The 12,576-nt window shown below is 61.2% G+C and overlaps 7 protein-coding genes across 7 annotated transcripts; 3 read left to right on the top strand and 4 right to left on the bottom strand.

Annotated features, from left to right (window-relative positions):
- Positions 1-134: 134 nt before the first annotated feature.
- On the top strand, positions 135-3,080 carry OT_ostta16g00840 (unnamed product; the record flags this gene model as incomplete). Its single annotated transcript, XM_022985329.1, has 1 exon — positions 135-3,080. The coding sequence occupies one exon, from the start codon at positions 135-137 to the stop codon at positions 3,078-3,080; it is 2,946 nt and encodes a 981-aa protein (XP_022840308.1).
- A 72-nt stretch (positions 3,081-3,152) lies between these two features.
- OT_ostta16g00830 (P-loop containing nucleoside triphosphate hydrolase) lies at positions 3,153-5,798 on the bottom strand (the record flags this gene model as incomplete). The annotated part of the gene is made up of 1 exon (XM_022985324.1): positions 3,153-5,798. The coding sequence occupies one exon, from the start codon at positions 5,796-5,798 to the stop codon at positions 3,153-3,155; it is 2,646 nt and encodes an 881-aa protein (XP_022840307.1).
- A 776-nt stretch (positions 5,799-6,574) lies between these two features.
- On the top strand, positions 6,575-7,549 carry OT_ostta16g00820 (UDP-galactose transporter; the record flags this gene model as incomplete). The annotated part of the gene is made up of 1 exon (XM_003083482.1): positions 6,575-7,549. The coding sequence occupies one exon, from the start codon at positions 6,575-6,577 to the stop codon at positions 7,547-7,549; it is 975 nt and encodes a 324-aa protein (XP_003083530.1).
- Positions 7,550-7,606: 57 nt separating this feature from the next.
- On the bottom strand, positions 7,607-8,305 carry OT_ostta16g00810 (Capsular polysaccharide synthesis; the record flags this gene model as incomplete). Its single annotated transcript, XM_003083481.2, has 1 exon — positions 7,607-8,305. The coding sequence occupies one exon, from the start codon at positions 8,303-8,305 to the stop codon at positions 7,607-7,609; it is 699 nt and encodes a 232-aa protein (XP_003083529.2).
- A 298-nt stretch (positions 8,306-8,603) lies between these two features.
- Positions 8,604-9,779, bottom strand: OT_ostta16g00800 (Lipopolysaccharide-modifying protein; the record flags this gene model as incomplete). Its single annotated transcript, XM_022985312.1, has 1 exon — positions 8,604-9,779. One exon carries the CDS (start codon positions 9,777-9,779, stop codon positions 8,604-8,606), a length of 1,176 nt encoding a protein of 391 aa, XP_022840306.1.
- Positions 9,780-10,267: 488 nt separating this feature from the next.
- OT_ostta16g00790 (unnamed product) lies at positions 10,268-11,674 on the top strand (the record flags this gene model as incomplete). The annotated part of the gene is made up of 1 exon (XM_003083478.2): positions 10,268-11,674. The coding sequence occupies one exon, from the start codon at positions 10,268-10,270 to the stop codon at positions 11,672-11,674; it is 1,407 nt and encodes a 468-aa protein (XP_003083526.2).
- Positions 11,675-11,778: 104 nt separating this feature from the next.
- On the bottom strand, positions 11,779-12,576 carry OT_ostta16g00780 (Cleavage/polyadenylation specificity factor, A subunit, C-terminal; the record flags this gene model as incomplete). The annotated part of the gene is made up of 1 exon (XM_003083477.2): positions 11,779-12,576. A coding segment is annotated over one exon (798 nt), but the record flags the coding sequence as incomplete, so codon positions are not given.

The raw sequence follows: 12,576 nt of genomic DNA, 5'->3' as shown, positions 1-12,576 counted from the left end.
GTCGGGGGAGCGGATCGGGGGTGGGGGGGGGGCGGGAGCGATTGGAGAATTTCATCGCGGCGCGGGACGGGCGGGCGCCGGGGACGCGCGCGGTCGATCCGTGGTACGAAGGGTCGCGGGCGAAGGTGTTGGCCATGGCGCACTCGAGAACGGGTGCGCGAGCGGTGTGCTGCGTCGCGAGCGGGGGGGTGTACGTGGTGCCGATCGCGGCGATGGCGCGCGGCGAAGGCGGCGGCGGCGGCGCGGCGATGCGAGTGTTGGCGTCGAGAGGTCCGCGACCGGTGAGCGCGGTGTGGTGGTATCGGATGCTCGAACGCGAGCGGGAGGATGATGAGGTGGCGATATGCGTCGGCGTTGACGGTGAAGTTCGGGCGTGGGACGCGAAGAAGGGGGTGTCGCTCGGCGCGTGCGTCGTCGGCGGGAAGTGCGTCGGCGCGGAGATAGCGCGAGGCGAAACGTCGCAGTTTCTCGTCATCAACGGCGCTGAGGGCGAGGTTTGGACGCTGATGCTCGAGTGTATGACGCGCGTCGTTAAGACGTCGACGAGCGTTGAGAAGGGGGCGGCGCGCGTGGAGGCGACGATCAAGGCGGAGTCGCTTCCGGACGCCGCCGGATCGCACGGATTCGCCGCGCACGCGTTGACGAATGAGTACGGCGTGCGCGAGGGACGACGTGTGACCCTGAGCGTGCACGAAACGGGTGTAAATGACGATGCCCGTTCGACCATCGCGGCTTTGATCGATCGCAATCTTTTGGAGCTGTACGACGTCGACGACGCGGCGACGCCGAAATCGACGCACGCGTTGCCGGAACACACCGTCTCCGTGCACGTGACTGATGATTTAATCTTCGCCTTGGTTCGCGAACCGGTGTTTGGAGTCGAAGATTTGAACGACATCACATCGTTCACCGCCTCCGTGCACGTCATCGCTCGAAGATTCGACGTCAGCGGCTCGACGTCGCTCACGCTTCAGACGTTTCACATCCCGCGCTCCGCGGGTGTGCCGAGAAAGTTACTTCCGGGACCGGTCCAGGGTGAGAGTACGACCGGGCGGCGCGAAACGCTTCGGGGATGCATGGTTTGGACGTCGTACGGCTTGTACGAGATTGAACCGTCGTCGGACGTTCAGTCCTCCCTTCGAAGGCTCTTGCTCGACGATCGGCAGACTTTGACTCCGTCGTCGCTGAACGGCGAGGAGGACGATTGGGAACCGATCGATAGAGTAATGAATGATGAAGTGCACACAGTTGACGACAACGAGGAGCGCGTGAAGCTCCTCTCGCGCGTTTTAGAGGAGGATTCCGTAGCGGTGTTCATCGAGGCGGCGCGTCGCGAGCTCAAGCGACAGCGTTTCTCTCGAGCTCGTACGTTGTTCGGTAAAACGGGTAAACCTCTGAAAGATTTCATAGCGCTGAGCTTAGAGGTGTGGGAAGCATCGCAAGCATTGACGAACTTTTCCTCTTCGTCCACGGAGGCGTACGGTGGACACGCAAACATGACTTGGTTGAAGACGGCGACGGCGGCGCATGCGCATTTGCACGCGTGGTGCAAGGCATCGACCGCCGTCGCACTGAGCGCAGCGAAGGAGATCAACGGTTCCCTTGAGGCACGAATGAAAACGCTGAGCATTAACCGGCAAGACTCATCGCCTGGGCAAGTGGTGAACGATCTCTTGAGCGTCATCGGCGAAGGTGTTGACGAGAAGTGGGATGATCCCGAGCTTCGCGAGGCGGCGTTCTCGGCGAGCGCCGCCGTTGTCGCTTTCGAAGCGGCGAATGCCGTGAGTGAGACAGTGAGTACGTCGTGCGCATCGGACACGTATTCCGATCGTGTCAAAGAGCTGTTCACCGTTATTTTAGCGTCATCGTCTACCTTGGAGAGCCTGCACATGCTCGGCGGGATCACCGCGAACGCAACTAAGCACACCGCGTCCGACTCGGGCGGCGTGATCGTTCCGTGGGAGCCTAAACCGTTGGTATTTTGGGATCCTAATGTAACTTTCTACGTCACGGCCACGCAAAGTTTGGATGATTTGCACGACATCGTTACCACTCTTGGTTTGCGCAGCGATTATTCAAACACGGCCGAGGCGACGCCATTGGAGATGTTGTACGACACTCTGACCAAAGACGAGCTCTCTTCGCTCGCGAGCATGGCCATCGCGGCGAAAGAAGACGGAGTTGTCGGTGCGTTTGAAGTAGAGATGTCGATTTTTTTCCGGCTCGAGGACGAGGACGCGCTGGGTGAGCGCATCGATCGCGCGCTCGATGACAGTCCCGCCATGTTCGCCTGGATCATCGCCAAGTGCGTGGATAAACGAAAGTTTTTACTCGCGGAAGCCGCAGCGCTTAGGATGGAAGATTATGCCACCGCTGCACTGTGTCATGTGGCGCATGTGCGGAATCTTGCCGCCTCGGGCAACGCAACGCCGTCGACGCTCCAAGCCGAACTGGAGATTGGCCTCGAGTCGTGCGTCGCTTTGATCTCGTCAACACGCGCTCAAGTGAAAACTATAGAAGGTCTCGCTAGATGTTGGCGAGAACTCGGTCTCGCGACGGACGAGTTAGAGCGTGCGTTTTCAAATCTTTTGTTACCGCGCGGTCACGCCGAGGCGTTGCAGATCGTTTTGAAGAGCGATATCGGCTTCACATTCAGTGGTCGCTTCGTCCTCGCCATCGCGCGTCAGAGAATTGCCGATAACGAGGCCAAGTACTTGGCGAACGAGAGCGCGACTATTGAAAACATCTGGTCGCAGATCAAGTCCGACGTCGCCAAACGAATGGTTTCACCGGAGATGGTGCAAACTAAACCATTCAAAGCCGTGGAACTGGACGCCGTGAACGCCAGCGGGATGCCACAGTGTTGGGCTTTTACGTGTGGGCATCGATACAGCATTAAAGAGCTCAAAAACGAAGTTGCGATCACGAACGAACGTCTGAAACTCTTAGATTTACCCGTGACATCCATCTTGCTCGAGAGTGACTACGAGTTGCGTCGTTGCTCGGTTGCGTGTCCGTCGTGCACGCGGAAGGCGGTCGAGCTTAGCGTCGAGCGCTATCGCGCCGCCGCAACGGCGTGATTGAGCGCCTAAATTGTAAATTGTTGTAGATAATTGAGTAGTAGCTATACAACGAATACTAGATTGCACCTTCTACGCCGTATCGACAGACGGACTCATCGCGATCTCGTCGACGTACGACGGCGTCCTGGACTTCGCGTCGCCCAGGGTTTCTTCGAATTTGCTCACCGCGGAACGGACCTGAGAGCCGTACATGCGATCCTTCGAAAGAAGCTCGCTCGCGATGGACTGGATGAGAGGAGCGTATTCCTTGACGAGTTCAATCCCTCTCGTGTGGGCTCGCATCATGACATCTCGCGTACCATCCTCCATGCCCTCACGAGGGATCCTAAACTCATGGAGCATGACTGGGTCCATGATGGGGAGCACCTTCTTGTCAGGGTAGAGACCGCTCAAGCTCACTATTTCGAACGCCATCTCCGCCGCCGCGGCGACATCTTCGTTGGTTCTGATGGTGACACCATCGGCGCCAAAAAAGTGAAGTTCGGCGCAACGAGCGATGAGCATTACGGCCAACGACTCTATGTAATAATTGAGAGTATCTGGACCGTCGTTGGCGTGAATCTCCGCCTCCGCCTCGGGAGAGCGGTCGTTCACAATGATGCCTGAAATTTGCGATCCGCGGGGGCGGATGGAGACCTGGAGCACCTCTGGGCAGATATCAGGACGAGCCGAGAAAATCACCGCCTTCGCAGCCTCGATGATGGCCAAGTGCTCTTTTCCCCAACCTCCTTCGAGCGGAGCAGAGATGAGACCAACTGCTTGCTTTTCCAGGATGGCTTCGATGTCCGCGATGTCAATCACATCCTTGTCGTTTCTCACGCTCAAAATGGCAGCCTCGTTGAGCAAGTTGGCCAATTCTGCGCCCGAGAAACCCGTGGTGAGATCGGCGACGCGATGGAGGAAAGCATCGGTCTCGTACTTTTCGTCACCGGCTCGGTTGATGTTGAGCTTGCGAGCGTGCACTTGCAAAATCGGCATGCGCGCCTCCGCCGTCGGAGGCACTCCAATGTGAAACACGCGATCGAATCTCCCCGATCTCAACAGCGCTGGATCGAGTTGTGACGCCAAGTTCGTCGCTCCAATCACTAGCACCGCCTCACCCGATTCCTTGTTATCGAATCCGTCCATCTCGACCAACATTTGCATCAAACCCTGTTCGCGCTCCGACGTTGAATCGTCGCGGAACGCGTTTGAGGCGCGACTGCGACCGATGGTGTCGAGCTCATCGATAAAAATGATGGCCGGTGCGTTCGTGCGAGCGCGCTTGAACAAGTTACGCATGCGACTCGCCGCAACACCGACGAACATCTCGACGAATTCGGAGCCATTGGCGTAAAAGAATGGCAGTCCGGCTTCGCCGGCGACGGCTTTCGCCAGGAGCGTCTTTCCCGTGCCAGGCGGACCCTCGAGTAAGATACCCTTGGGCGCCTCGACGAATCTTCCCTTATACTTCGGGTTCCCCTTCATGATATCAATGATGGTCTGGAACTCGCTCACCACCATGTCTTGACCGGCGACGTCGGAGAAGCGCACGTTGGACTGATTCTTTTTCACGAGCTTTGCCTTGCTCTTGCCCATTTCCGAAGCCAGAGCGTCGCGCTCATTCGCCTGTCTCTGCGTCTTCGCACGCTTTCGCAACACATCCGCGCTCCTATCGGCGGCGTACGCGGATGAAATCACCCAGCCTATGAACCAGAAGAACGTCCCCGCCATGATCCAGTTGCGCGCGCCGTGAATCGCGTAGTTCCACGGAGAAATATTCATGAATACCTGACACGACGACTCCGGCGTGGTGAACATGTCGTTTGGATTTGCCGGCTTGGCGTAAAACGCCTTCTTACACGCGAGCGTCACCTCTTCGTGCGCGTCTCCCGGGATCTCCACCTTCCACCGAATGACGTCGATCGAGCCCGGATCTAGGTGCGCGCCCGGACCGCCGATCTCCACGATCGCCGTGTGCCCGTTCTCGTACAGCAACACCCTGGAAACTTGTCTCTTTTCTAAAAATTCCAGAAACTGCGCGTACGTCGCCTCCCCGTCGACGCGCGGCCAGATTCCGAGCTTTTCCGTCCACCGCTGCAGCCCGAACCGCACGTACACGCGTTCGCTCGCATCCGGATACGTGTCCTCCATCTCCTTCCTGTTCACCTTCCTCGCTCGACGATACCGCGCCAACTTTTTCCGAATATCCGGATAATCCATCGCAATCTCATTCAACTTTTCATTCTTCCCGCTTCGAAACGCGCGCTCGACGGCTTGAAACTGCGCCTCCTCCGCCCGCGCGTCCCACTCCCGCCCCGCCCGCAGCGCCCGCGCCTGCGCCTTATGATCGACAAAGTACTGATCCACGAACGGCGCCGCCCACCTCGGGACCGGACTCGGCGCCACCGTCGGCCTCGGATCCACCACTCTCGCCGTGACCGCGCCCGGGATCGTCTCGTCGCGCGCGCGCAGCGCCCGCCCGATCCCATTCATCACCCCTCGCGCGAGCTCCACCACCGCGTTCGACGCCTCCGCGTCACGCACACCATCGACGTCGACGCCGTCACCCCTTCCGGGGCGCCCGTCGCCGCGCGCGCGCGTCACGGCACCGCGCCGCGCCGCGCTGACGTGCGAACGTCCACGCGGTCGAGTCGTCGTCCGCCCCGCGCGCGCGCGATTTTCAGACCCCGCCGCGGTCGCGGACGACGACGCGCGCGCGCGCGAAGCGGCCATCTCTCGCGCGTCTCACCGCGCGCGCGCGTGCGGCGTCGCGTCGACGCGCGCGGGGCGAGGAAACCCTCGATCGGGGGCGTCGCGGTGCTCTCTGGGTTGGGTAAAATCAGCATCACGATCTCCCTCACGACCCGAAACTTCGTGATTTGCATCACGATCACGACCCATCGATCGTGATGCGACCTTGGAGGAAATTTCAAGCTCGCGGCGACGCTCTTCGAGGGGGTGCTAGGGTTAGAACAGTGACACAATTTACTTATCATCACTGTATTTCCTCGAAACCGGTACCGACATAGCGTATTATCAGTCACGTGATGCTTATCAGTGATGTATACCCGTCAATATCAGCAAATGATAGGCTTTACATACACTCAATATAGCATCATGATCTGAATCATCGATTTCGTGATCGGCGTCAGCATCACGACTCATAGATCGTGATGCGACCAACCTAGGGTGCTCTCGGGCGTACACAGGGGTGTGTGGTTCACAGTACGTGTACACGTCGTGTACTGTGGTGGGTATATGTATATATATCGCTCACGCGAGGGGGTGGGCGGTGTATATAGATGTATAGATGTACATAGTACGTGTATGTATAACACGTAGTGTAATAGAGTATACGCTATGTGTGTGAACAACATCGGCGATCGTCCCTCGGCCACGGCCCCGGAGAGCGCGCAGGTTTTTATTTTATTCCTCGTCTCGCGACTTGGACGACGACTTGGACGACGACTTCGACGACGACTTCGACGGAGAGCGCGGCGGCGGCGGCGATGGGGCCGAGCGGCGCGGCGCCGCGCGCGCGCGCGTTGCAGGTGTGGACCCTGCTCCTGCTCACGGCGCAGAACACGGCGTTGGTGCTCGTGACGAAGATGTCCTACCGCGACGGCGGTGCGGCGCCGTACGTCGCGAGCACGGTGATCGCGTGCTCGGAGATGGCGAAACTGCTCGCGAGCGGTGGGTTAGTGCTCGCGCTGGACGGTGAGCGGGAGTTTTGGAGCGCGGTGCGGGAGATTCCTTCGAGCGCGTTTCGCCTGGCGCTGCCGTCGGTGCTGTACGTGGTGCAGAATAATTTGCTGTTCGAGGGGATTCGGTTGCTCAGTCCGACGGTGTACATGGTGTGTTCGCAGAGTAAAATTTTGACGAGCGCGTTGTTCGCGTACGTGTTGTTGAAGACGACGGTGACGAGGACGCAGGCGGCGTCGCTGTGCGCGCTCGTGGTTGGGATGATTTTAGTTCAAGCGCAGGATGACGGGTCGGCGAGCGGTGGGCGCGGGGATTCGGGCACGTCTCTGCGTGGTCTCGTGGTCGTGTTCACGGCTTCGATGACGTCGGGATTCGCGGGGGCGTACTTGGAGAAGATGTATAAACAAGTCGGCGTCGTCGGCGTTCCCGCGCGATCGATTTGGGTGAGAAACATGCAACTCGCGTGCTTCTCCGTGCCCATAGCGATGTTCACCGCGATGAACAAGGACGGCGCGCGCCTGGCGACGCAAGGATTCTTTGGTGGCTACGACGGCATCGTCATCTTGATCATCGCCCTTCAAGCGATCGGCGGTCTCATCGTCGCGGCGGTGATGCGATACGCGAGCAACGTATTGAAGTGCTTCGCCGTGTCTTTATCCATATGTAACTGCGCCGTGGCGACGACGTACGTTCTCGGCGACGGGACGGATGGCATGAGCGCACATCAGATGCTCGGCATCGTCCTCGTCATCGGCGCCACGTTCGCGTACGCAAACAAATAGTCTACTATCATATGATTACAGCCGAACGCATTTTTCACGAAGACGGAGACGCGCGCGCTACTCGTACACAGCCTTCGACCTAGATAACGTACTGTAGTGCGTCGTCGTCCTAGGAAGCTTAAAATGTAACAAGACCTCGCGGTCCGTCGCGACATCCGCGATCCTTTGACTCCCCGTCGACATCGCGGGTCTCGTCTGCATCTGCCACCGATACTCCACGCTATCGCTCGGTTCAATGCTGTCGTACAACAGCGCCGGACCGGTGTAATACAATGAGTGATAATAGACGGCACGTTTTCTGACGTTTTCAGAAATCTTATCCATCGCCCGCTCGAACACCGCGCTCCCCCGGCGCGCGCACATGAACGCGTTCCACACCTGCCCCGGCCCGCCCGCGCTCTTGTACACGTTTCGATCGTACACCAACAGCAACTCGTGCCGGGCGTCGCGCACTAAATCATCCAACGCATCCACGACGACGATATCGTCGTCGATCCACACCCCACCCTCCGTGTACAAGATGCAATACCGCAATAAATCCGCCTTGAACGCCGTCGGCGCGAGCCCGTCGTACGCCTCCAGCCGTCCCTCGCAATTCTCCCGCACGTACTCCCGTCCCTCCTCGACGTCGTACGTTCGCACCGTCCACGCCGAATTCGCCCGTCGCGTGAGATCCAGCGGGAACGAGCGCTCGTGCGCCAACGTCAGCGTGTGCATCACGCGCGGGATCGCATCAATGGTCGTCCCGTTCTCCATCGGCGCGTGCGTCGGTACTCGCCGCGCCGCCGTCCGCGCGCGCGCGAGACCGCGCGCGAGGGCGAGGCATAGTATCACGCATCCGCACGCCAAATATCGCCCCGCGCGGACGCTCGCGCGCGAGACCGCGGGCTTCATCGCGCGCGATGATGTGGCGACGCTTCCCACACTTTGTCATGGTGACTGTGCGCGCCGCGAATCCCACCCGGGCGTCCAACGTCGCGTCGTCTCGGGACAGAACCCCTCGACGCGGTCCCGTGCGTTGGCTAATGAATGTTTCGTGTGTGTATTGATAACGCTACGCCGAGGCGGCGGCGCGTAGTCGATCCGCGACGTCCGCCACGACGCGCTCGTACGTGAGTTCTCGCATCAGCGCGCGCGCGTTCTCGGCGATGCGCTCCATCTTGCGTATAGATGCCGCATCCGTCCTCGACACGAGCTCTGTCTTTTCAGCCAAATCGCTCAAATCCGCGGCGACGCCGACGTAATGCGTGCCGTCGACGAGTCTCTTCGTGTAGTAGTGCTCGAAATTTGATTTCACGATGAACACGACGCTTCCGCTCTCCATGCGCCATCTGTTTCCCCACGCGTCGACGTTTCCGTCGATCTCTAGTATGCCCTTGTGCTCCACCCATGTGGCTTCGGGCGCGTGCTCGCCCATCGCCCGCGCGTTCGGAACGGATTGACGCGCGCACGCCTGCACTCTGCGACTCACCTTGACGTCCAACCACGGGACGGATTCCGCCGCCACCGCCGCCTTCACTCTGGGAAGACGCGCGCACGCGTCGCTCCCGGGCGGATCATCCGAACCGACGCTTTGACAACTCGCCTCAGACGACGCCCCGCACTCGATCGTTCCCGTGGTCGATCCTCTCCAAAACACCGCCGGTTTCCGTCGCGCGAGCGGCGCGCGCGTCTTCGCGTCCAACGCGTCGAGTTTCCCCCGAAACCCCTCCGTCTTGATGAAGTGAAAGTTCGGCACGAGAATGACGTTCTCACGCATCGACGTCGTCTTCACCGAGTGCGCCAAGACGATCACCCCCGTCGCGCGCAACGCATCCACGACACGCCCCGGCGTCGTCGCGTCGTCCTCCATGACCCAAAACACCATCACCCCCCCACCCTCGTCCATCCACCCATCCGACGCGTCGACGACGTCGCCCAAAAATTTCAACGCCCCGTCCAAGTACCCGTGATTCATCCCGCGTCGTCCCGCGCGCGCGATGCCGTACCTCGACCGTCGTCCGCCGCCTTTGAGCGCGAAGCACGCCGCGTTCGCGTCTCCAATCCCATCCCACCCCTCGACCGCTCGCTTCACGTCCTCGCACGCGCGCGCGTCGCGCGTCCACCGCGCCCGGTGCCGATGCCCGAGCGCACCGCGCGCGAGGACGTCCACGAGCGCGCGTCGCCGCGATGCGAGCGTCACGACGAATGCGACGACCGCGAGCGCGCGCGCGAGGGCGCGACGACGCATTCGCTCGCGCGTCGCGTGCGTCGACGTCGCGCGCATGCACCGCGGCGCGCGCGCGCGCGGCGGGCGTCGTCGACGCGACGCGATGGGACGCGACGCGTCCGTCACCGGCGTGTGATTTTTCACTTTTGTGTGTCGACGATGTGATTTTTGTCTTCATCACGGCATCGACATCGTCGTCGTCGTCTCGGCGATGTGCGTCGTCCGCGCGTCGCGTCGGCGCGTCGGTGACGAGGCGATTTTTCCGCGCGTCGCGTCGTCGTCGTCTCGGCGATGTGCGCGGTACGCGCGTCGTCATTCATTCATTCATTCATTCATTCATTCACGCATCGTCGATGGCGATGGGCGTTTGATGTCATTCACGATCACATCGATCGTCACGCGTCCGCGTCGACGTCTCGGGACGTCGGCGCGCGTCGGGTCATCGCGACGCCCGTCGTCCGCGGCGTCGTCCGCGGCGTCGCGAGCGCGCGCGCGAGAGAGAGAGGACGATGATTGGACGACGCGCGCTCGGCGTCGCGTGCGTCGCCGCGGCGCTCGTCGCGACGCTCGGGACGTTCGCGACCGCGCGCGCGTCCGTCGTCGTGTTCGGACGCGTCGTGGGGTCGGGCGCCGCCGCGGTGGGCGCGGTGGGGTCGGGCGGCGCGGCGGCGGCGGCGGCGAGACGGGTGGCGGCGGCGGCGACGGCGGCGACGACGACGGCGACGACGGGTGGACGGCCGAGCGCGATCGAGGGGTTCGACGTGTACGACGGCGCGTCGGCGGGACGGCCGGCGACGCGGACGTACGTGCGGCGCGATGGGACGACGCCGCGCGTGGGGTATCACGTGACGTGGTGCTGCGAGAACGACGTCGAACATTTGGCGACGCGCGTTCGCGGAATCTCGCGGGAGACCCTGGGGTTGGTGTTCGTGTCCAAGGGTAATCGTTTGGGATGTCGTGGTTTAAGCGCGAGCGTGCTGAATCACACGTGGATGTGCGCCGAGACGGAGAACGCGCAGGGACGGGAGGTGGACGCGATGGCTTGGTTCATGCGTCGACAGTACGACGCGCTCCCGGAGATCGTCGTCTTCACGCACGACGATAGATATTATTTCCCGCACATGGAGGCGTTCATCGAGGGATTACGAGAGCGAGACGTCGCGGGGGGCGACGTGGTGGGATTCGTCGCGGCGCGGGCGAAGACGATGGACGAACTCCTCGCGCGAGCTCCGGAGAAAAAATCTCCCTCGGAGCTCACCGAAGACGCCTTCGTCTCCGAGAACGTGGTTCACGAAAATCTACACGCGATGTACGCGTACGTGAACACGTTCGCTCTGTTGATCGGGACGTTTTTTGAGGTCAAGGCGAGCGCGAGCGAGCTCGAAGTGCAAAACGAGACGCACGAGTTGCCCGGTTGGCGGCTCTCCGTGAAAACGCTCGGCGACGACATCTATTGGCCGGTCTCCGCGAACTTTGCCGTGACGAAAACCATGATTCGAGGTCGCACGCCACAGTTTTGGGAAGCGGTGATCGCGCTCGCGACGTGCGACGGAAAACTCACGTCGCACTCGTTCGAGTACACCGCCGCGCTCGAGTGGGCGCACACGTTTGAGCGCGCGTGGTTCCCGATCGCGTTCAATCCGAATCTTCGCGAGAGATCTCCCGAGGCGTACGCCGACTGCCTTCTCGACCCCAAGTCTCGATGTTACGAAGTGCTCGACTGGGATCGAGACGTGCGCGAGATTATTCGATACGACGCCGAGCGCTTTGAGAACATGACGAAATACGAGTACAGGCAGGCGGCGCAAACGCGAGGCCTGCGCGTCGAGAACGATCCTCGAGACGTCGTGAAGAGTTGCGGCGCGAACACGTGGAGCGATCACGCGAATCACGAGCGAGGAAAACTTGAAATTTAGTCTTCACCGCTCGCCGCGCGCGCGCGCGTAAAACGTAGCCGCGGATGTAGATATTTATTCGTCCCGTCGCGCGCGCGGACGCGTCGTCCATCTTCTCGCGCGCGCTACTCCACCGCCTCGATCGCATCCGCATCGTCCTCGATCGCCTCCTCGTCCTCCTCGATCGCCTCCTCGTCCTCTTCGTCCTCCGCGTCTTCCTCGACCACGACGTAGTACTCATCCGCGTCGGCGTCGTAAAACACCTCGTTCCCATCCTCGTCCACGTACGCCACTCTCTCTCTGTCCTCCGCCCACGCCTCGTCGTCGTCCAGAGCATCATCATCGTCATCATCGTCCTCCTCCCACGGCCACGCGTCCACGGGGCGCGACGCGACGGCGGTGAACGTCGCGACGATCGTCGCCAGCACCGTTCGCCGCGGCGCGGTACAATCCCATCGTCGCGTCGCGTCCGCCACCGCCCGCGACCGCGCGACGCGCGATCGCTCGCGGGCGCGACGTAGGGTCGCACCCGCGCGCGCGCGCGGTCGCGAGGCGGTCGTCCACGGCGTCGCGCGCGACATCGCGTCGAGCTCTCGCGCGGTCACCGCGGTGGATCCACAGATTACGAATTCACCGAGCGCCTGCAGGCGCTCGGTGAATTCGTAGACGTCCTTCGGAAGACTGGCCAAGACGCCGATGACGCCGTTTGCCGTTCCGAATAACAGCGTCGGGACGCTCAGGGACTCACCGTCTCGTAAACTCATCACCAGTGATCCCGGAGCGAAGGCGTTCACGAGTTCACCTAAGTGATATTCCCCCGTGATCTCCAGACGACTTCGCTCCTCATCCGTCACGGCGTTCACGTTGCGGGAAACGGTGAAGAGGTTCAGGCTGTTCTCGGCGCCGAGATACGTTTCGTCGTC

The sequence above is a fragment of the Ostreococcus tauri genome (genome assembly GCF_000214015.3).
Source record: "Ostreococcus tauri WGS project CAID00000000 data, contig chromosome 16, whole genome shotgun sequence".
Lineage (NCBI taxonomy): Eukaryota > Viridiplantae > Chlorophyta > Mamiellophyceae > Mamiellales > Bathycoccaceae > Ostreococcus > Ostreococcus tauri.
Note: the sequence above shows the minus strand (reverse complement) of the source record. Positions and strands in the feature narration are given on the sequence as shown.